This window comes from Parasteatoda tepidariorum, chromosome 6 (genome assembly GCF_043381705.1).
Source record: "Parasteatoda tepidariorum isolate YZ-2023 chromosome 6, CAS_Ptep_4.0, whole genome shotgun sequence".
Classification (NCBI taxonomy): domain Eukaryota; kingdom Metazoa; phylum Arthropoda; class Arachnida; order Araneae; family Theridiidae; genus Parasteatoda; species Parasteatoda tepidariorum.
The window spans coordinates 6,054,040-6,070,405 of NC_092209.1; the positions used below are offsets into that span (position 1 = coordinate 6,054,040).

The following is a 16,366-nucleotide window of genomic DNA, read 5'->3' on the forward strand; positions in this document are numbered from 1 at the left end:
ATTTACGTCGCACTAGAGCTGCACAATGGGCTATTGGCGACGGTCTGGGAAACATCCCTGAGGATGATCCGAAGACATGCCATCACAATTTTGATCCTCTGCAGAGGGGATGGCACCCCCGCTTCGGTATCCCGACGACCTGCACGCGAAGTTTAGCACTTTACGGTAAAACAGTTTAACGAGGACCCATGCCGCACACCCTTGGTCCCTACGCAGAATGATTCAAGTAGTCCCCCACCCGCACACTAACCGCAGCCAGTTACTTTGTTGATCTGCTGGTAACCGTGTCTTAACGGTCTTTGTTCTACCTCATTTTCAATTTTACTTAAGGGTGCTCCCTGGCCAAGCGGTATCACCCGTCAAACGCTGTGCTAGGCGTGGAGGTGGTGGGTTCGAATCCCGCCGTAGCCCAAGATGTATTCTGCATGATGTCCTTCTGTGAGTTGTCCTTCCACTTGACAAAAGGTACATAGACCTAAAAAAATTGAGCACACAAACCTGCAAATATATGTAATTTCAATAAAGCAATAAAAACTAAAAAGCTTTTAAGCCGTCTTTGTAATCATCACGCTAACCTGCATAGGTATGGGTAAAAAAAAAAGTATGAGTCCTCATTTAAAAAAAAAATCTTTTTGAAGAGTGCAGTGCGAAAGAAAGAAAGCGGAATATCTTGAATCATTTTTTATTAAATGATCAAATTTTCATGTACTAAGACTCAATCTTAATGGCTCGAAAGTTTAATCTTAAATATGTTAATTAATTCATTCAAATCGCCAATAATTGGCAAAGAAAAAAGAAAAAAATTGTGAGCAATCGGTCAAATAGTTCGCGTGAATCAAATTTTAAATATACCTCATAATAACTCAGAAACTATTCGATCGAATGGACTAAAATGTTTTCATTAAATCAAAAGTTATTCAGGGTTTTCCGTTTTTTTTCCTTCTTTTTTGCACATTGTTTTTTCTTAAATCAAAATTAATTAAAAAAACTTTTAATCAAAAATTCGGGGGTAACAACAAAAGAGTTTTCTCGTCAATAATCTTTCAGCTTTTCACTATTTTTAAGATTCATACAATCGCCACAAAAACTTCAATTAAAATATTTTTATCCTTTCACCACCTATTTTTTTATCTTTTAATCTTTACGTCTCGTAATTTAATTAATTTATAACAAGCCTACTAAGTACAATTGTAATAGATAAAACACTCAAATCTTTATTGCCTCATTCTTTCTTGACATTTTTTTTCTAGTAATTTTAGACTCTTATTAAGAATTTCCGCTTATCCTTAACACGAAGTTAACAAGAAATCTTATGTCTCCCAATCCCGGGGGAGTTCCTGGAATTTCTTCCTCGAATCCCGTAATCAAATAAATTGATAAAATTACCAAGAGACCAGTAATTCGATATGAAGAGCTATAATTACATTAGAGACTTCTTATTAACTGTGAACCGCGTCTGAATATTATCTTCGTCAAGATCAAATATCAGATTCGTCGTTTACAGATTCATAAAAATTCCACTTTTCTTTCTGTTCTTTTCCTTTTTTTTTGTTCTGCAGAAAAGAAGAGGCTTTATGAAATATTTTATTTGTTTATTTTTCTTTTCCTTTAATCACTTAACCTTTTCCTTTTTCCATTATTATCATTTTTTAAGCTCTTTCTCAATGTACCATGAAAGAGTAATGTACTCACCATTCTTTATTAGAAAGTCATATCGAGTTTTTCTAACCATCGTTGAACGGCAGACATAATGTTTTGGGCTTACGACTGCCAATCTTCAACTCTGTAGACATGTCATTTTGAACCCACTCCAGAAGACGAGGGAAATCCTGGATTAAGTATTGGGGAAAATGTGTCTTCGTGGGGGAACTTTTTGATGGAACGAACCCCTATTTGCGTTACATCGAGAGGAGAACCACGAATTTCTCCCAGAGATAGCCTGATGGCAAACCATGATCCGTCTACCTATGAGGATATTTCACGTCAGCATTGTGATTGGTGCGAGCCGAGTGCGGAATTCGTAACAACCAGCCATTGCTGGGATTCGAACCCGGGTTAAGTCGCTATCTTTGAGCTACTTATGTTTGGTTTAAAGATTTTGAAGTCAAATTTTTCAATTTTGCAGTTCTGTACATATATTGTAGTTTGTTTTGTAGTTTTGTACGTATTTCTTTAATGAAACTATTATATTCCATTCTACGCATGCATTACCATAAACGTTATAATTATTAAATATTTAATAAATATTGGAAAAATAATAACAAGTGCCATTTTACCAATGAAGGAAACCAGTCACACCACATTCATTGGGCAAGTAATACAAAGTTATAAAATGTTATAAGCATGATGTATAGTTATAAAATGTTACGTTGAAACTAACACAACCCCCCCCCCAAAAATACATTCAAACACAATATGATGTACAGTGCTCAAAATGAAAGACGGATCATCCTGAATAACTTCTGATCTAATGATCAGATCTTCATATTCTAGAACTCAATCTTAATGAGTTAACCTCAAATATTCAGTCAATATGCAATTAAAATTGGATTTCGCAAGAACTATTCGACCAATTTCGCTCAAATTTTGTATTTTGCCTTTTGAAGTGACATTCTTTAAAATAAGGTAAGAAAATGAATACCTTACGATTTTTTTTGATTATTATTAAATAAAATAATAATAAATAATTTCTTAAAGCTCTATTTTACATGGAACTATATCTTAGAATAAATAAATTTAATAATTGTGTGCAAAATTTTTTCAATTCGCTTAATAGCTCTTGAGATAGGGTGAAATGCGCAAAGGGTGAAAATAACATTAAGGGACCCAAACTTTGGATCGCTCTCCTGACTAAACTATTAGGACCCTGCTCTCCTGACTAAACTATTAGGACCCTATTTCGCAGGTTGTGACATTCCCCCCTTTATTTTGAGAGTTAAAAATCCAAATGGATTGAAAGCAACGTTTTTTTTTCAGAGAAAGTTTTTGTGTATTATTTTGTGTCTGTCTTAAAATATCGTCCACACTAATTAATTGGCGTAAATGAGGTGACTCCCCTCAAACCATTAAAATTCAAACCTAGAACGTGAAGATCCGATTATTGGATCAAAAGTTAGTCAGAACGGTCTGTTTACTTTTTTATTTTTTTTTCGCACTGAACAGTTTGACCATTTACAATAGGAAAAATGAATTAGATCATAATCTAATCATAGATTTATGGGATAAATGTTAAGTACCTATATCTAAATCCAACCCAAAAATGTAGAATGAAAACAGATGAAGGTAAAAAAAAAAAAAGAAGAAGGTTGCATAACAGTCTCCATGATGTCCTGTTGTGTTTCTTTAACTTTATTTATTTTCATTCGACATTTGTGGATTTCATTCAGATATAGGTATTTAAATTTTATGAATTACTTATTTCAAATCTTAAATTGTATTCTCAGAAAAATTTTGGGCGTATGCTGCATCGACACTATTCCGGGTTTCAATTGGACTTTAATTCATCTTTTTACTAATCATTTTAACAGCTTTTTATGTAATTTCAGATCTCTCAATATTAATTTTTTTGATTTTGTGCTATATCAATAACTAAGCAATGATTTTTTGTACTGTTTGAAAGAAAAACAACGAATTTTTAATTTTGATTTCGTACGTGCTGTTATTTTTTGGTACAAACCCCGAAAATTTGGGTTTATTGTTAAACATTAACAAGGTGCGCTTAGGGCTAAATACATTTTTTACAACGTGACTATCAAGCTTTTTAAATACACGTTTCGCTCTATGTCTATTTTCTTAAAATTGTGGTTTGTGCTATACGCGTTTTGTGCTACGTCCATTTCCTTAAACACGCGCTTTGTGCTGTACCCATTCTCTTAAATACGCCAATTGTGCTATGTCCACTTTCTTAAATAAGGGTTTTGTGCTATGTCTATTTCCTTAAATAAGCGTTTTGAGCTAAGTTCTAAACTGACAATCTTATTGCCTCCGATTTTAATGCTGTTTTGAAAAGGAAAAATGGACACAAAAATTTTTCTCACCCAACAATATTAAATTCTTATATCTTTAACTTAATTGAAATCTTTAACTTAATTGAAACTGACTAATTAAAAAATTTTTAGCGTTTATTCGATTTTTATCTCATCACCATCATGGCGCTACAGCCCTTGCAGAGTCCTGGCTTCATTATTTTCTGTGGTTCGACTTTTTCTTATAGCTGTGAAATTTAAGCGATTTCAAGTTCTCTTGTACCTGGTTCTAGGTCTTTATCTAGATCTTGACTTTCCTGATTTTCTATTTATTAATCTTTTAACTCTTCTATCTATACTTAGGATATATCCAAGCCATCGGATTATTTTTATTCTAATAGTTGATACTGTGATCCTATTAATATTAATTCCAAGTTTCCATATTATTATTAATTTTATTAAAATACTATCCGATTTCTAAATTAGCAATTCATTAAAATCTGGCTTCAGTAATAACAACGCTTAACGAAAATTTTAAACTTTTCTGCTACATTATTTAAAAACATGGTCAAAGTGGCAATCTCCCCTTTCGCAAATATATTCTTTTCTAAATTATATGGTTATTATTGGAATTCAATGAACAAAACTATTTGTCTTCGTCCCTAAGTATAATAATATCTAATAAAGAGATCCCAAACCTTTCCTCCGCTTAAACTGGAGAACATGTGTGAAAATTATCATGTGATGCTGAGAAAGATAGACCCCCCGATCAAAGTGGGAGGGGGTTGAAAAATAAAGATTTTTGAAGGAGTAATGAAAGGAATGTCGGCTGGATTTCTTTGTCTAGATAAGAGGGAACACCCTGATGTGATTTTGATGCCCTTCTAATGATGCCGGATGTAATGTAATTATACTACTAAGGATTCCATGCTGGCTTTCGTCTCAATTGATACTTTTGAAAAGCTCGATGAGTTTTAGTTATTATTTTTTCTCTCGTATAACCTCTAAATGTATATTTCAAAGCTTCTTTTAAAAGTTATATTTGATGTGATGTATCATGCCAGACGAACGAACACTTATTTTATGTTTTGGAGTTCATTTTAGCATTTTAATTGTCGAAATACGCCGTTTCTTCTTTCTAAGGAAATCAGCTTTTTACACTATGTCAATCAATGAAGAAACAGCTCTCAATTGAGAATTTTCGGCCAGTTAGAAAGCGTGGTGCGGAGAGCAGGAACTTGTTTTCCCAAACTAAACTGTGGTGGCGTAGTGCACATATGAATCGATATTCATCACACTATCAGGCTTTTCAGCCCAGAGTGGGTCAAGGCCTTCTGCTGAAGATCACTTCCAGGACAATTTTAACCTGTTCTCTTAGTAGTCTTTAACAACAATCACTCTAAATCTGATTCCACAGATTCGAGCCATAGTTGTTTTTGTTGGTAATCATGCACTTATGTGAATAAAAGATAGAAGAGGTAAGTATTGTTTACTTTTCCAGCGTGACCTAGTACTACCTAGTGTGACTTACTCAATGAATTGAAGCATTTACTAAAAATTTCAGATTGCCTTTTAAAATACGAGTTTATTATTAAATAAACATAATTAGTAAAAATAAGTGAATGCTTTTAACAAGACAGGTGAGTAGTGGAGAGAAACTTATTAAAAGTTATACATTAATAATTAAACGGCGCCATCTATTGACTTAAATAATAAACAGTGAATCATTGAGTTGGAGGATTAGTGATGAAATATCTATTTTATAACAGTTTTGGCCTTCGCTTCTATTTCGACTATCGAAGATCTTTGGCACAAAGACTTTTTTAATCGATTTTTTCATTTAATTGAATTCAAGAGCAGCTGGCGCTGACGTCATAAGGTCACATGTATGGCTCTTCTTCTTCTTGAAGTGCAAGTACCCAATTGCAAAAGGTTTAAAAAATTTGGATATCAATTTAAATATGTTTATAATAGAAAAAAATTTGTATAAGATAATATCATAGAATTCGTTAATATAAGATACCCCTTTTAAAGATGATAAGCCTTTCATTTGAAAGGATATTTAAAACCAAAAAGAGTAATAATAGCTGATAATACTAAGAATGGAAGCCAATGAAGTAAATATGACTGCAAAACAGTACCTTGATATCTTAATTAATTTTATGCTGATGACAGTCATAATTATCAGGATCTTATATGAGTAAACTAGATCAACCACCTGATTTTCAGAAGAAAAAAAATACACCGACAACGATAAAAAATAGTTTTATGGTATTTATTTCGTTTTATATAGAGAAATAAAAATAACACTTTATGGAAACAGTGACTGTTTAATCTCCCCTCCCCCATTGTAACAATGATTCTTTTGATTAATAATGATTTATTTATGAAATTTATTTGCTAAAGTTGACAAAAAAATGTGTTTTTTGTTTATGGATGTCACGCACTATTAAAATTGCCCGAGTATATCTAGATTATCAAATACCGAGTATATGCAGAATTTTATTTAAATGTTCGATGACCGCTGACCAGTTGAAGGTCGGGGAGTGGTTGTAAAGAAAAGAACCTTTCTTGATGAAGCAGTTCTAGTATTACAGATTTAATTCTTCATCGTTTGACATTTTAACATTCAATTACAAAATAATTGAATTCTCTATAAATAAATTTTACCCGCGGGAAGGTTTTAATTTTCATTCCCATTAAACTTGGAATCGAAGAAATTCAATTAATAAAAAGGATACATTTTAATTTATACTTTCCTCTTTTGAATATATAATACCAACTCCGGAACCTGGCTTTTCACAAATAAAAAAATGCGACATAATTGCTTAAGTGAAAATAAAGAAAATAAATATTTGTTGACTTACAGTTAATACTCTACTATTATTATTATTTTGTGAACAGAGGGATATGGTATTATAAGTACCTTACTAAATACTTATTATACTATATCCTTATCATACTATATACTTTTTAATATTTTAATAAAATCAATATAATGTGTGATTAATTTTTGGGTGATTAAAAATTGCAATATTGAGGAATGAAGCTTTTTTCATTTTCAAACCATAAAATATTAGTTTGCACTTAAAATTTATAGAGCATTCAAAATTCATTTTAAGCAAATGAAGGCTTCTAGCAATTCATCATAATGTATAAAATCATTAATCATGAATTTAAAAAAATATTAATTATTCAAAGTACTTGAGTTGCAGTCGGCCTTTCGAGAGGAGCAAAAAGTGCACATTTCTGATCTTCAAAAGAAAAAAAAAAGATGAAAGCATCTTAGAAATGATAAAGTAATTACAAAAATAAAGAAGTTCTCGAACTTTCAAGAGAAGAAAATCTTTAATTACCCATTGGAGTAAATATTCGCGGTAAAAATGTATTTGCTTCCAAACGAACAACTCTTATCTACTTTACGTAATGCATCCAGAAATATTATTCCCTTTTTTTCTTCCTTCTTTCGAGAGAATAAAAGGGGAAAAATATAAATAAAAGCAGAAAGTCCCATTCTTTTTCGTAAAAGAATTTCTGAATCGATGAAGGAGAAACGAAGAATTATACTCTAACTTCTTTTCGCTTTTTGGATTCAGGAAGAAACTAAATAATTCTTAAATAAAATATAAAAAAAAAAGAGGAATTGGTGTGTGCCTCGTGAAATAATTCACTAGTTAGGGACGTGCTTCGAAGTCTAATAAGTCGTCGCGGGATATCTTCAAGTTCATTGTCGTTTGACGTAAAAGAAAACAAAAGAACAGAAGAACAGCCTTCTGGGAATTAAGAATTCAAAGGGACTAAAAATAGAAACGATCAGTAATACAATATAGCCTGTTGATTGTTTTTTTTTCAATTGAGGAAAGATGGTCACATTTAATACATATATTTTAGTGAACATGATTTATTTTATTTTCAGTTTTAGTATAAAAATTTGAATGAAAATATTTTAGTTGTACATTATAAATTCCAGTACTATTTTTATACATTATAAATTCTTCGTTAAAGTTCGATATGAACTTCAGTACACCGGAACGTTAGTACATCCCTATTATTCCAGTTATGAATAGTACTTTATGTGTTGTATGAATAGTACTTTATGTGTATACTTTATGTGTTATGACTAGTACTTTATGTACTTTATGTGTTATAGTATATTTTTACCAAGCTAAGTAAGCCAGAATTAATGTAGTACATTAACAAATAGTTTGTTGTGAATTCCAGCATGACCTTAAAACGTTAACAAGAAGTGCGTTAAGGATTGTATTTTAATTTTCTTCCATATAAATATTCAAGTCGAAACTAAATAATAAATAAAATATAAAAAAAAGACAAATTGCTCTGTTCTTTTTGAAATAATTCTCGATTTAGGAAAGTGCACTTCGAAGTCGTCGCAGAATATGTTTCAGTCCATTTTCTTTTGACGCAAAAAAATAAATAAAAGGATAGACGAACAGCCTTCTGTGAATTAAAAATTCAAAGAAACTCAAAATTAAAACCATCAGTAATACTGTTTTTTATCTAATCGAGGAAATATGGTCCCCTTTAATATTTATGTTTCAGTGAAAATTATTTATTTAAAGTTGTAACATTAAAATTTGAATTAAAATATAATGAATATTAGTACTATTTCAGTGCAATATAAAATCCCGTATTTCTCTAGTGCGTCGTGAATACCAGCACCCTTGAAAGTTCAAAAATTGCATCGTACTATTATTCCATAGCTTTACGAACAGTATGTTGTGAAATCCAAAATTAATCTAGTACATTAAGGAATAGTTTTTTAAGAGTTACTGCTTAGCATTGCCGAGAAGGATGTAATGAATTGCATTCCAAGTTGTTGCCTAAGAAAGAATCTAAATGATAATTAAATAAAATATAAAAAAGACGAATTGATGTGTGCTTTGTCCAATAATGCTCCCGTTACGACTTGTTTACGCTACTTTGTCATCTGAGATAAAAAAATAAGACGATAGAACAGACGATTTTTAGTTATATAAATTCAGAATTCAGGGAAACTAAAAATAAAAACGATAAATAATACAATATAGTCTGTTAACTTATTTTTTCAACTGAGGAAAGATAATCCCCTTCACTATTTAATCTTTAGTGAAAATGAGTTATTTAAAATTTTAGCATCAAAATTGGTATGGTTTTTAGTACTACTTTATACAATCCTGTATTATTTTAAAACGTTAATGAATTATATTACTCTAGTACGTTACGATTACAAATTTCTTTATGAATATAAAATAAAAAAAAATTAAAAACGCGAACTGCTATGCTTCGTGAATTAATAGTTTAGATAAAGAGTTTACAAAGTAAAAATATCATACTGATAAAAGTGATTGCTAAAGATTATCAATTTCCTTCCTAGTTTTAAGATAGTTACGGAAGTACACTCGTTATTATATGTAGGTCATTATCTAATCAGTCATTATGTTTTATTAGAATAGAAAGAAAAATGGATGTGCCAACTTGTTGAAGTTAAATAGGAAACGATAATAAATAGAATTTTGAATGACATATCATTCTGTGTAAATGTTACATAACAAAGAACTAAAATAAAATAAACCACGTGCTAGCGACTGATAAAGGAAGAATGCGTTTTTCAAAACGATTTCGAGCGACACTTTTAATCAAGAATTACTTATAAAATTACTTTTGTACATTTTATAATGATTCATGTTTTTTCTTCATGCAACTTAAAAATTATTGGAATTTTTTAAGTTAGGTGAACAAGTCAAAACATTCCATATCATTTGCAGGAAAATGAATTTTGGAATTGATTTAAAAATCGTTTGCAATTGCGGATTTTGTTAAAAACTCTTTCGAAAGTGAATAAACAATGAAATTGGTTAAATACCTTTTATAAATTAGTTATTGTGAAATTTGATCATACTGGTGCCGATTAAAGTATCGTTTTTAATCTATAAGTACAGAGTGCCATGGATATGAACAAAGAGAATATTTCAATAAAAAACTCTGGTGATAGACCGAGATACCAATCAACTGATTCAAAAGAATCAAAATATGAATCAAGAGTTATTATTAATATGGATGCCAATGAGAAAAACATTAAAAATCTGAAAAATAATCTCCAAAAAGCTGTAAGTATGTTTTAAAAACACCTATTATGTATATTGTATTTAAAAACTACTATAAATTGAGTTTGTTACTATGTGTGGGAAATTATAAAGTCCAAAAATGTGACATTTAATATATTTTTTATTCAAAAAGTTCTAAGTTTATTTCCTTTTAAAGAACTATAGAGGTTTTGGAGACCTGCTTGGATTTGATTTGCAAAAATTTGCAAAATACGGGAGCTTATTTTGATGTAATTCTGGAATGTATTTTAATGCATCTAATTCTGAGATGTTGCAAATTGAGGAGGCCTCATGTTAAATAGACATAGGAAATTATTAGTATCGCGATTTTGCTTAGGATTTTCCTTAGGAAATTATTAGTATTATTAAATAATTAGTATAGGAAATTATTAGTATTAGGAAATTATTAGTATTATTAAATTAAATAATTTTAAAAATTAACTCTTTTTCTAATTATCAAAATTTCTTTTTTTTAAAAAAAAACCTACAGTATCTAAAACGGTTGTGGCTTAGAGGATAGAGAGAGATGATCTCGGTTTGAATCCCAGCCATGGCTGGTCGATATGAATTCCACACCCAGCTCGTACCTCTCACTGAGCTAACTTAAAATATCATCAGTGGTAGATGAATCAAGGGTTAGAATCCCCTTGGCATCAGGCTAACTGTAGGAAGTTTTCGTGGTTTTTCCTCTCCATGTAACGCAAATTCTCTTTAGTCTCATCAAAGAGTCCAAATCAAATTTCACCCAGCACTTGATCCAGGAGTTCTCTTGTCTTCTGGTTAGGGTTTAAAATGCCACGGCTAAGAAATTGAGCATACAAATATATAATTAAGTGCAAACTCAAGTTGGGTCGGCAGCTCAACGACGGTTATAAATTAAAGTAAAATCTACAAGATCAAACTTTTAACTATTTAAATTTGGAGTCAAGCAGCGTCAAATTCCGACACCTGGAAAAATACCTTCGACTCAGATTCATCAGTTTTGACGTCAAAGTGTTAAAACTGCACGATGATGGACGACAATTTGAAGTTCTATCCTAGCGTGTTATTTTATTTTATCACCGGCATCTGTAAATATAAACATCATCTAATCTCTGAAGCTGCTCAAACATTGAAACTTCACGTGGTGTATGTTTAGAAACTCGCGCAGATTAAGGAAGGCAGACTTAAGAAAGAGTAATAAAGTTTGTTTTCTAAAAATGCCTTCCTTTCACCAAATAGTCTTTTTGCTTTTTAATTTATGATAAAATGCTGAAACAAACATTCGCTAGAAATGAAAACTCCTTTACTGAAAGTAAGTTAATTTTATTGTTTTATCTGCCAATAATATATATTCAAAAACAAATCTAAAAAAATTTAAAAATATATATATTAAAGAGTCGAAAAACAAAAATATGAAAAAATATAATTTCTTCGTCAGCTCACACTATTATATCCGCAAAGTTATTAGGTTTTTGACTGTTAAAAACATGTTAACTTTTAATATGTTTTAGCAGTCAATAACCAAAAAAAACATCTAACTTTTAAGTTAAACTCATAATTAATCACTGTTAATTGCTATTGTTATTTATTAATATAATAATATTTATTGGGAAAATCTGACTGAAATTTCCACTTTAAAACCAACGCGTTTAAATTTCTGCTATTTTATGTACAATTTAAAGTGTTTTAATCCTTTATTTTTTTTGACTTCCATTTCAGTCAAACAACTCATAGTTTATTAATAGTTTTTAAGCCCTAATTTTATAATATTTCATTGTAGTGTAGCATTTATTTAGGTTTTAATTCAGTAATAATATTATTAAATCATCTTAATATTATTTAATGTCCTATCGGTGATTTATCTTCACTAGAAAATTACTAGTATCACGACCTTGTGATACCCTAGTGGCCTTTCTTTTTTTTAAACAAAGTTTGTTAACAAAAGCGTTTGATCATGATCATACTAAAGTGTGTAATATATTTTACGTTTGGAACAGTAAAGCCGGTTCTTATGCTATTTAACTTCATACCTTTATTTAATGAGAATTATACCGTTATTTAATGTTATTTAACTTCGAGCCATTATTTAATGAGCTTTATACCGTTATTTAACTTAGAACCGTTATTTAATAAAAACATTTGATTTAATCTTATGTTATAATTTTTTCATTATATCATTATTATTATTTTGCAATGAATTATTTCCATTTAATAACAATTTCCTGTCATAATTGAAATCTTTTAATGCTAGAAACATTTCTTTAGTTATTTATTTTACGACTCTTATTTTACGAAGCTTTTAAGTGTCAAGATTTTTTGCAACAACTCAACATTTCCTCATAACAATCAAATTACAATTTTTTTTAAGCGAAAGAAAACAGTCATTATTTTTAAAGACTAACAAACTTTCATTCCTAGTCTTTCAAATATTTTTTTTCATTTCAAAATGATTAATGTAAAAAAGTTTTAATGATAATTGTTCCATGGAAACTAACCAATAGAACAAAACATTGAAAAAAAATCGTTTTCTGCGAACAGTGATTTTTTATAGATCGTTTACAAATTACCTCAAGCGAGAAGAAGTGAAGGGAAAAAAACACATTATTTCTTCATTCTAAACAACCACAATTAGCTTTTTCATGCATTAAAAGTCATTACGGTACCGTATAACCGCGTGAAAAAAAATGAAAACGATATCGTAAAAAAAATAATGCCTTCATTTTGTTTTGATTTTCTTTTGTTTTGACTGCGCGAATTCGATGGTTAATCTCCATCGTATTGCCCTCGTTTTTAGAAACCGGATAAGGGCCAAAGCGAAGGTTATGGAATATAGTTAGGTAATAGTGACCTATATGTCAGTATTCGGTAAAAAAGTAACTCTTTTAGAGAGGAAGTGTTAAGTTAAGCAGGTCGTAGGTCTAATAATGAAGTCCCGCAGAAAATCAGATGGTGTTTATATAAAAGTAAACGGGGTAAGTTTAGTAAATTATTTTTATGTGATAAACAAATAAAATTTGTCTGAAAACAAATGATAATTGGTATCAATTAGCAGTTGGTGTGTTTTAGAATTTATACTTTCTTAATTTGAAAACAATTAAGATTCATACAAAAAAATTTTACGCGTCTTTAATTTCAATATCAAAATAAATTGGTTCTTATTTATGCTGAAGTTTTTTTCTAATAATATTACAGATATATTAATAATTAGCATTAGTCAGCAAATAATCTGGGTACTCGAGCTTTCAATAATTAACAAAAAAATGATTTTACATAGAAATATAGGTAATCTATTAATTAAAATCTATGTTAGGCAATTATGTTTTTAAATCTATTAATTAGATATGATAAAATTTTCAGAATTATTCTTAGTTATTGTATAAAATATTGCATAAAACTAACACAAATGAGATATTTATTTGTCATAAAACTGTCCAAAATGTTACTTTTATCAAAATCCTTACCTTTTTTTATTAATTTTTATTGTAATTTTAATTCCGACTTAATACTCTTAAGTAATCGCTTTGTAAAAACAATACAAACAAAAAAAAGTCATAAAATGTTGCTTAAGTGATAAAATAAAAGGAAATGTTGTCTAATATTTACAAAATATATAAGTTCTCAAAAAAATACATTTNCGTTTTTTTTTGGGGGGGGGGGATCTTAATTCAGTTGTTTCAATTACGAAAACTACAATAATGTATTCAAAATATTCGTGATTCTTTTAGCTTTCATAATTATTTCCATAACGTCTCTGTTAGATGGATATTCGAGTATTACCGAGAATTAAATAACTGATGTTAGTAAAGATAATATTTTTTAATTTGTACTTTCATTTATTGAGAAGAGCTGTGATTCACGCATTTCAATCATAAAGATCAATTTATTTTTGATGATGTATTTGACTCGTTTGTATTTTCATTTTTAAGTTTTTGGCACTTTGCATAAATGAATTATATTTATGTTAAATTAAAAGCTGATATTAGTCGGCTATAGCATATTTTAAAATGTGTGCTCTCTTAGCAACAGTTTTACTATAGTTCATGCATTTAAATGATAAAAACTTCAAAAATCTTTCGGGGAAAATTTTTTTTTTCTTTTCAATGTTTTTTTTAACATACGGATAATATTTCCGAGTAATTTATGTTTTACATGAGTCAACAAATATCATACTTTAAGATTCATGAAAACTTTCATAGATTTAAAAATAATTTAATAGAAACTAAGTGTTGTGGACCTAATGTATTGTATAACGTCACTAATCACTTACGTAATACGTCAATTAATTTTAAGAAAAAATTTAAATTTTAAAAAATCAATTAAATCTGGAGAACGTTTCAAAGACACGAAAAACTCTATTCGGTCAGTTCCAAGAAACAGAGTGTATGGAGCAGCACCAAACTTTTTCAACTTTTAAGAATTTTATCGTTTAGCACTTAACGGTTGATTTTCACGTGACATCATTATTCTTTATTTATTAATACTTCGTTTATCAACATTTTAAACGTTTCTATCAAAAAATTAAACTAAAATAAAAAAGTTTAAATTTCAAATACAATTCACGATTATTATAAATGTTCGGAACATTTCTACTGACTTTGATGCTCGATTTAAAACGCACCAATTAAATTTTTAATTTATAAATGTTATATAAGCTTTTATTTTGGTGAAAATGTGAGAAAAAATTGTATCGATGCAGCGTTGGAAAATATTTTGTATTAAAATGAAAAGTTTGTTTTCAAAACATTTTAATTCCACACAGAACCATTTAACACAAAAAGAGAAAGGAGGAATCTGTCTACTCTTCTCAGGTGAAAACCGATTAAACTTTTCAGTCTGTTTTCGAACGGCATCTTCGGAACCAGTTGGAGCGGACTTCAAAATCCGTGTCGGGGAACTGACCCGGTTTTGCAAAAATTAGTATAGGTGCTTGATGTTTTAAACTAAGAGCTTTTTAACTATGCAAATATGACGTAATTCGTCAATGTTAGGTTTGCCCCAAGATTTAGATTTGCATATTTTTTTCATTAAGACGCATAACTTTTCACGTAATAATAAACTTTAAAAGTTTTTCGAAAACAATAATTTTTACCGAGATATATTTAGAGAAGTAGAAATCTTTACTATTACGTTTATTTTGAATTAAAATTTTTTGCAGAAAAAAAGAAAAGCGTTGGTTTAAATACCAAATAGAATCAATCATTCATGTTCTTTTAATATTTAAGCAAGAGTCAACAGATCCTTCAAAGTCAAAATTCGGAAATCCTAACTAGTATAAGCATTATGCTTTACTAGTCATGTGATATTTAATAAATAGAATCTACAGTTCGTTGAATGGCTGATTAATTCACGACTGAATCGGGAGGAAAAAAACTGAAAAAATGTGTTTAACTATTCCAACTGAGTTTATTCGTGTAACTAGTTTGTTTCGAAGGAAGTGATGAATCGAATGATCTATCATTTTCGTTTTTTTTTATTATGATAATCAACTATCAGTTTCGGAGTTAACAATAAAAATTCTTTTACGAAAATTTCACCAAAATCGGCTTAATTTTTTATTGTGGTGATCTGAAGGGAAATAAATCTTTCTTTACATTTTTTTTTTCCTTTCAGAAATTCTTTTTTATTAAACTAAGAATAGATCATTCGAATGACGTTAATGGATGAACCGACAAAGTTGTCAAATTGTTGACGGTATTATAGTTCATTCATCAAATAACTGAATGTCTTCTTCTGGCGATTAAGAATAATCGTTATAAGAACTATTCGTACGAACAGAATAATTTTCGAACTCATTTTATTTATTTCTAGGAAACGCGTCACAAATATTCATTTTATTAATTTATTTATTTCATATTAAGTATATAATATTCTCTAAGCTAAAATATAACAGCATGGCTTGAAGGTAAAAACTTAAAATTTGTTGAATCACGTTTTTAAGGTTCAATATCAAATGGAAATTATAGAAAAATAGTTACGATTAATCAAATTATCTATTCCGGGATGGCTCAGGTCATGGAGCACCTTATGCAATTTCATGTTCCACTCTCTGAGATAGCTTATGGATTTATATACTGCTTCTAAAATCTTAAAGACTGTACTGACGTAAAAATAACCCCAATACTCATGGTACGCAGATCATGGGTTAGATCAGGGCGCACAATTTTCGTATCATAATCTGTCGCTTCGACTGCAATCGCCAAGGCGCTAAATGGATTTTAAACTTTAAAATTAAAAAAAAAAAAAATCTTGCATTACAGGTTTGCCGGATGGGTACAAGTTGTAACCTTAAAGTTAGTCTCCCCTTTTGTGATTTTT

General features: G+C 29.7%; 2 protein-coding genes across 9 annotated transcripts in view; one reads left to right on the forward strand and one right to left on the reverse strand.

Annotated features, from left to right (window-relative positions):
* LOC107439260 (coiled-coil domain-containing protein 92) overlaps positions 1-16,366 on the reverse strand; it is an 879,443-nt gene that overhangs the window by 360,441 nt on the left and 502,636 nt on the right. The window lies entirely within an intron of this gene.
* The window catches only part of LOC107445416 (Glucose transporter 1), a 306,620-nt gene that overhangs the window by 169,257 nt on the left and 120,997 nt on the right, over positions 1-16,366 (forward strand). The window contains exon 1 of one of the 4 annotated variants that reach the window (XM_043050485.2): positions 9,581-10,072. The exons of 1 other annotated variant lie outside the window; for it this stretch is intronic. In XM_043050485.2, the coding sequence (XP_042906419.2) occupies positions 9,911-10,072 (162 nt within the window). In that variant the 5' untranslated portion in view covers positions 9,581-9,910. Of the gene's footprint in view, positions 1-9,580; positions 10,073-11,213; positions 11,364-12,943; positions 13,024-16,366 lie in introns of those variants that run through there. 2 more of the 4 variants (XM_043050487.2, XM_043050486.2) reach the window with 2 other exon arrangements.